Below are 7,484 nucleotides of genomic sequence, written 5' to 3'. Positions count from 1 at the left end.
GTTGTCAAAGGAGGTTGTTATGGAAGCAGAGAAAGGAATTCTGGGTAATGCTGTCTTCACAACTGCTGAATTATTTAATCCCAGAGATTAAAAATATTCTGATACTGTCAACAACATTACAGCAGTCACATTGAGGATGAATTTCAACTCTCCTCATACTCCAGTGCATTCACATCAACTTTTAAAGACAGGGCAAGACAAAAATGACTATATGGAAAACAATCATGAGATAATTTATTCATCACGGCATACACCAGGTAGAAAATGTCTGTCATGGAAAAACACACTATTTCATTTGAAAAAACATTTTTAAATAATACATTAATTATTAATTTTTGCAATAAGCCCCTCAAGCTCAGGTCTTGTTTTGAACCGGGCTTGATAATCTGCTTCGTTGTGCTGAAAAGAAAAGAAAAAACACACACACAACAACACAAATGAAGCCCATAACAGTTGATAATAATAGTTTCATAAATGCAGCCAGACATATTAATATAAGAGCAGTATAAATGTCAATGATTATGAAGTGTAATTTTCTAACCTGCTTTACACAGAGTTGCACTCCCTCAGGCTGGTTCTTCAGAAGAACTTCCGCAAGAATGGGAAAAAGTGTTGCCTTCATTTCACTGATCTAAATACACATCACTAATATATCAGTTATAGGCTACAGGACACCTATCATAATTACATGCGATCATAAAAGTAGATCATTTATTCATACAACCAACCACATGTTGCATTCACTCTACCTGAACAACACGCTCGTGGGTTTTCAGGACTCCATCTACATACATCTTTGTGCCTTGCTCCTGCATCACCATGACCTCTGTGCTTTTCGTAGGCAGGGCAAAGCTTTAAAACACAAATAAGAGAGAATTATTTTCACTGTTACCTTACAATAATTCACAGAATGTTAAATGATGTATTGTTAATCATGACACATTTTATATTAAAAACAACATGATTTTGAGAATAGCCTATGTCTTGGTTTGTGTGCAAAGTGATTTTTAAATAACAGTATAATATATAATAAAATATCTCTCTCTTTCCCACCATTCATCAACGTTGATGTCCAAGTGACTGCAGAGATTGTGGATGTACTGGGAATAATGTTCCACTAGAGTCATGTCATAACCGGAAACACACACATTAAGCACGCCAAACTCCGTGGCTGTCGCTGCTTTGATCTGCTTTGCCTGAATTTTGTCCTTCTTCTTCTTTGTCTGAATGAAAATAATTGAGCATATTCTATTAACTGGCAGTGAAAACTTTTTATACTGATGATGTACAAAACTAGGTCTTACCGATGCTTTTGGAAGAAGATGTCTGTGTCTTCCGATACCATGTGTGGGCATTGATCTATACTGTCTGTTAGTCAGCAAAACACCTGGTTAGACAAAAAAAACATTTGATTACTATCAGTTAACAATTATATTTGAACACTGGTGTGTAATAAAAAAAAGAAAAGAATGCTTTTGATTATTATGATTATTTTTTATGGTCTATGATTACTCTTTTCAAAAATATTTTCCATTTATCAATCAATTTATGAATCTAAATGATCCATTATATATTTTCACGTCATATACTCATATTTATCTATTCAGAAATTGAGTTCAACTCCGCTCTGAAAGTGTACGTCTAAATTTTGTTGCCACTTCTCCAAAAGTTGAGACATGCTATTTTATCCCCTTCCGTCTGCAAAGTCTGAAATCCTGTCTTATGTCAAATTTTGTATGAGTTCGTTTTCTTGGAATTTAAGTACAGCGAGTATTATCATAAGGACTAGTCATGATGAAAATGCTTATTTGGCTCTTTCAGCTTTTAGTGTTAAAACCACAATGTTTAGTTAGTTACTCTTGCAGAATGTAATACCATGAGGCCAGAGCTGATTCTTAGAAAGGATATTTTTGACATGATTAATGTGTACCCATTCCTTATCTGATCTGAACATATATAAAATCTCAGACTGGTTTATTGTTACTTTGTCTTTACTACTAAAAGCTGATTATTACTTACACATTTATTTATCCATTCATTTTATTCTTTACTTATTAATAAAATAGTTTTTATCCATGACTACATCAAACACAAATACATAAATGAAAATTAAACGGAGAGATGTATTGCTCTTACCCAAAGGCATCTGTGTAGTTAAAAGTTGACTTCTGTAACATTAAGTGAAAACTCAATGATCAGTTTTAATAATATACCACCACTAATATATATATGTGTGTGTGTGTGTGTGTGTGTGTGTGTGTTTCACTTACTGGACCGATGATGCTGCACACACCAGCGCCCGTGTGTTCTGAAGAAGAAAAACCTGATGCAAAAGAATGACACAAACTAATGACACAAACCTTATGAAACATATGTTTCAATAAAAAATTGTTTGGAAAATACTGAAATCATTCATGTAAATGTACAGAACTCAGTTCTGCTCTTCCTCTACGTCTACGACCTTGGCATGTCAACAACATGCATACATTACTGCAACAAACTGACAATTAAGATGTCATTCTCTAAATACTTCACCTTATTCAGGAAATTGTTCATTGTTTCACGCTGATATATTAATCCAGTAATAACGATTTAAAACAAGCAGTCAAACGCGTAAAATATCAATCAGGCAAGCGCATGTACTGCGCCCGGTCTTCTTCACGGATTCCAGCAGGATGAATTTACGCTCGTTCGGCACATTGCTGCCTCCTGTTGGAGCAAAAGCGTCACACGTGGGACTAGTTTTCAGATTGATGCTGGTTTTGTCCATAGACTGTAAAAAATATGGACAAAGCGTCTGTGACGTCACCCATTGACTTTCTGAAGAACGGATTTGAAGCCGTTTATGGGGGGTATGGGCGGCGCCATCTTTGAAAATCTTGTGAAATCCTAACCCCGCCCACCTTCTGGCCAATCCATATATGGGTAAAAGGGCGGGCTTTGTGTGAGACTGAGCCGGCCGTTGGACCCGCCTCTTCAGCCAAGCAGCCTCCGCCCTCCGCTATCTGTAACGTTATCAGATCGACTACATTCACTGCAAACAAAGCTGCTGAAGAAGAATACAACCATTTTTTACAGTCTATGAGTACAACCAGAGAATGTCTAATAAGGCGAGAAGTTTCACTCTCAGTACACTTCCGGCTTTTGAACTGGTTACAGTTCCACTCTGATTCCATATGAGGGCGCTCACAGGACGAGTGCAGAATGAATGGAGGTCTATGGCGCTATACCATGCGCTATACACATCAAAATCCACTTTTCTCAGGATATAATTTTTTGTGTAGTAATTTGAATGTTGTATTCGAAAGGAGATGCAAAGAAATTACACATTGCTGGGTGTTAGATTTTTTAGAGTCACTTATTTGCTTTAAAAAGTATTTTAAAGTGTCAATGACGTCATACACATCGTACGACCAGAGACACTGCTTTACGGCAATCCTTCAGTCACTTTGGTGCTTTCGCGCTCTGCACTTTCTTTTCACTCGAGGCATCGACAACACAGCTGACACAGGTAAATACACGTGCTAGAAGAGTTTTTGTTTTGTTTGTTTCTGGTCCCGCTTCGGATGCCACGATGCCATCAAGCAGCATCTCTGGTCGTAATAAGTCCTTCACTGACCAATCAGCGTTCATTAGCAGAATGCTAGTGTGTTATGGGCAACAACAACTCAACCTGTAAGAAATCAAAAGGACTTAATTACTCGTTCATTCAACTTTCGACCTATAACCCATGTTGAACTTGCAAAACCTACAATCAAATCTGAGATTTCTCAACGGCAATCGGGTGAAAGAGACAAATTTAGCCGTATAGCCCCATAGACTCCCATTCATTCTGCACTCATGGACGATCGCCCCCAGTGGAACTCTGGTGGATCTACAACCAAAATTCGGTAGAATAGGACTTAATAGGGAGTGGGCAGGCTCTCCGTAGACGGGCTCTGGTACAACCCATCTGAATTTGCTGGTAAGTTGTAACGTGAAGTTCATGTATGTCTCTTAAAGGCATGTTCAGACACCTTATAGTTATGTATCCTGCAAGGTACTATCCGGGTAAACTCATGTGAACAGTTACAAGTTAGTTGAATATGCGGCGGCCATTTCATTGTAACGTTAACATTAATTTACGTTAACATCAACTAGCTCGCTTTATTCCGTCAACATTTTGCTAAATCTTAGTATTGTATTAGGTGTACATCATTTATTTTTTTTATTTTTTTAACATAATAACATCTATATTGCGCTAGAGTGGTCAGTGGCTGTCTAGCAGCAGCTACTTAAATATCAGCATGACATTGAAAATTGCAGCCATTTTACGATCCGACATGAATGTTGAAGAGTCCGATGTTGGTATACTTTGTCACTAAAGACCCATTTCAAATAGCACTGTCGCTATTTTGCTCGAGTGGTCAGTGGCAGTCTAACTTTAATTAAAGAGCCGGCAGTATCTTGATATACTTGGTCACCATTTCCAATTGTTTAATGTTAATATTCATTTTGTTTTTCTGCAGTTTTCGTTATGGACGCCATTAACGTAAGAGGTACGTATATACAATGGATGTTTTGTTATGGATTATGCAATGAGTAAAACTAAATAACATTTTAGAGTAATGGTTTGCACAATATGTATTTTTACTGTTAAAATCACAATCGCGACTACTGGTGATTACAAGTGTTGTTAGTTGGCACTATTGTGTTGTATTGCATTACATTGTAGGTTACACAGGTATGACTGTAATGAAATGTTTACCTTTCTATTTTGGCAGTTCCCACTGTGTGGATCATGGGGGACAGCTATGTTCGCCGTGGAGAGGAGGCGGCAAGGAGGTCCCTGGGCTCTAACCTGGGGCTAGATGCCCAGGTGAAGTGGTTTGGCTGGGGTGGACTGAAGTGGCGTGGCGTCCTCCCCTTTTTTGCCCAGTCCCTGCGAGGAAGAACAGTCCCGGAGGTCCTGCTCATCCACTTCGGCGGGAACGATCTGGGGAAGATGAAGAGCGTGGATCTCGCCGCAGAGATGAAGCAGGACCTGTGTGATCTCCATCGGCGGCACCCACAGATGATATCTGCAATCACCCAGCGTCGTCGATGGGGATCCACAGACCCAAAGAAGATCGACTGGTCCCGGGTATGGGTGAACAGTGTGATGGCCAGCTTTGTGTTCGGTCTCAAGGGGGGGGATCGTACGCCATCCACACATAGTGTTTGACAACCCTGAGTTGTTTCTTAGAGACCAGGTTCATCTGTCTACTAGGGGAAAATAATATTTATTAAATAGCATCGCTGAATGTCTGAAAGACTTAATCCAGTAGGGGTGGTTCTGGATTAATCTTTTAGACATGCCTTTTACAGCTGAAATGGCCAGGCTTTTGAATACTATATGTGGTGTGGTGTACCTTTTATCTTTTAAATTCAAATAGCATTGCTGGCCATAACACTGTTTAACATAATTACTGTTCTTCCTCTACCTTTTTTGTTTGCCCCATTCCCTATTTAAAAAAAAAAAAAAAAAACCTCATTCACCAATTCAATTTGATTTATTTTTTTTATTTGCCCACCACTCCCCGTTCCACAAGAAAAGCCCCTCATCCACCCTGGCCATTCCATCCCAGGGGCCTCCTCTCCATTCCACAGCGAATGTAGCTGCCCCCCCCACCTTCTTATTAATTTATTTATTTTATCTCCCCAGAACAACTCAGGGTTAAATTCTTTGCTCAAGGGCTACCACGAATGAACTGAACGGTCTCCTCAAACCCCTGGAACGTTATTGCAATACTGCAGGGTATGTCATACATGTTGTCCATTATATATGATGGCATCGAGTGGTCTACTCACACCACTCTCTGTTAAAGACCCTGGGCTAAGCCTCTATCAGAAAGACTTGTGCCCCCAGCACCCCATCCACACAGTGCCTGACAACCCTGCGTTGTTTCTGAGAGACCAGGTTCAAACTTTATGGAGTTTACCCAGTTCCACTATGTACTGCCATTTTCTTTGCCCACCTGCTGTCTGTCTACTATCATCTGTCTACTGGGGTAATTAATATTTTTTTTAATAACATTGCTGAGTGTCTGAATGGCACTGATGTTGCACTTAAATGTTTATGGAACCTTTCTGTGAACTGTAAATAACAAATGATGATGATATTGAGCCCATTGACACTGTACATGTCACTTTTTTTGTCTGTAATTGATGGACTGTTTCACTTATGTCAAACCAATGTCTGTTCTTTAAGGATCAGAAACAAACCTGCATTTGATGGCACTGAACTTGCACTTTAAAATGTTTATGGAACTTTTCTAACAAATGATGATGATATTGAACCCATTGACACTGTACATGTCACTTTTTTGTCTAGGACTGATGGACTGTTACACCCTTCCCTTTACTTATGCCAAACCAATGTCTGTTCATTTACAAACTTACTGTTGATGGCACTGAACTTGAAAATGAAAACACTTACAAATGTTTATGGAACTTTTCGATCAACTGTGACCTACATTTAACTCATTAAAACTTGTATCAAACCAGTTTTGTCTATGCTGTCAAACATTTACAATTAAATTGCAGTAGGAGCAAAAACAATCAGTAGTTGAATTGAAGACCTAGATGCGGAAGTAAATTTGCATTTTTATTTATATGTCTTGAGCATTACAGGTAAATAACACAAAATGTTGTAAGCTAGTAAATAGTCAGTATTGCAGAATGGCACTGATCTTTATGGAGTTTTACCCAGTCCCAGTTATTTTTTAAATAACATTGCTGAGTGTCTGAATGACACTGATCTGATGAAAAGTCTTTGAAATCAGAAGTTGCCACTGGTCAACATGGCTTTTGCTCCATCTGTTAGGATTTCAAACTGTTCCGCACCTTAGGCTGATCTGAAAACAGAAATACTGGTAAATACAATGCAAATGTTATGGCCTAGCTTAGTAGAAAGCCCACTCACCACGTCAAGGTGTAGGCCAAGAGTGAGAACACTGGACAAGACTTAACAAACCAAGACACAGACAACATGAAAATAACATTTATATTACAGTTAGAATATACACACACATTTATATTACACTTAGAATATATACACACATTTATATTACATACATGCATAAAACGGCCACATATTAAAGAACCAATATAAACCAATATAAACTTTTTACTATTAACTTGCAAACAGGATTAAGTTAAATGAACAACAACTGTTTTGGGGTATTTTTTGTTTTTCAGTAACAACATTTTTGAACTTATGGCTTATACAAAGTGAACAAGTGCAAGCCAAGAGTGAGTATCGGTACACTGGACAAAACGTACTTAAACCAAGACGCAGACAACATGAAAATGACATTTATATCACACTTAGAATATATACACACATTTATATTACATACACACATAAAATGTCCACATATTAAAGAACTGATACATATTTTTTTTTTTTTTAACAACACACTCACAGACCACCTAACTAAATGGGGACATGACAGAACAGGCGT

At 38.2% G+C, this 7,484-nt stretch overlaps 2 protein-coding genes across 3 annotated transcripts; one reads left to right on the top strand and one right to left on the bottom strand.

Moving 5' to 3' along the window:
* Positions 1 to 217: 217 nt before the first annotated feature.
* Positions 218 to 2,889, bottom strand: LOC311077024 (large ribosomal subunit protein mL48-like). Its single transcript, XM_084105589.1, has 8 exons — positions 2,536 to 2,889; positions 2,271 to 2,323; positions 2,137 to 2,168; positions 1,305 to 1,387; positions 1,054 to 1,223; positions 750 to 852; positions 542 to 631; positions 218 to 399 (listed from the first exon to the last, which is right to left on the bottom strand). The coding sequence occupies exons 1-8, from the start codon at positions 2,554 to 2,556 to the stop codon at positions 322 to 324; spliced, it is 630 nt and encodes a 209-aa protein (XP_083961715.1). The 5' UTR covers positions 2,557 to 2,889; the 3' UTR covers positions 218 to 321.
* Positions 2,890 to 3,876: 987 nt separating this feature from the next.
* Positions 3,877 to 6,523, top strand: LOC311077027 (uncharacterized protein). Of its 2 annotated transcripts, XM_084105591.1 has the most exons (3): positions 3,877 to 3,964; positions 4,509 to 4,538; positions 4,764 to 6,523. In XM_084105591.1, exons 2-3 carry the CDS (start codon positions 4,517 to 4,519, stop codon positions 5,201 to 5,203), a joined length of 462 nt encoding a protein of 153 aa, XP_083961717.1. In that variant the 5' UTR covers positions 3,877 to 3,964; positions 4,509 to 4,516; the 3' UTR covers positions 5,204 to 6,523. The 2 variants fall into 2 exon arrangements, with proteins under 2 accessions (XP_083961717.1, XP_083961718.1); XM_084105592.1 differs by lacking the exon at positions 3,877 to 3,964 and having other exon boundaries at positions 4,394 to 4,538; positions 4,764 to 5,489.
* The last annotated feature ends 961 nt before the right edge of the window (positions 6,524 to 7,484 follow it).

The sequence above is a fragment of the Abramis brama genome (assembly GCF_963993115.1).
Source record: "Abramis brama genome assembly, chromosome: 25".
NCBI classification, from domain to species: domain Eukaryota; kingdom Metazoa; phylum Chordata; class Actinopteri; order Cypriniformes; family Leuciscidae; genus Abramis; species Abramis brama.
This window is presented reverse-complemented; position numbering and strand designations above follow the sequence as displayed.

Bases quoted from the DNA above. Each gene is read 5' to 3' on its own strand.
- LOC311077027 (XM_084105591.1), top strand. From the start codon at position 4,517: ATGGACGCCATTAACGTAAGAG. The intron at 4,539-4,763 runs GTACGTATATAC...CTATTTTGGCAG, and splicing joins GGACGCCATTAACGTAAGAG to TTCCCACTGTGTGGATCATG.
- LOC311077024 (XM_084105589.1), bottom strand. From the start codon at position 2,556: ATGAACAATTTCCTGAATAAG. The intron at 2,324-2,535 runs GTGAAGTATTTA...CTTTTGCATCAG, and splicing joins TGAACAATTTCCTGAATAAG to GTTTTTCTTCTTCAGAACAC. The intron at 1,388-2,136 runs GTAAGAGCAATA...TTGTCTAACCAG, and splicing joins AACTACACAGATGCCTTTGG to GTGTTTTGCTGACTAACAGA.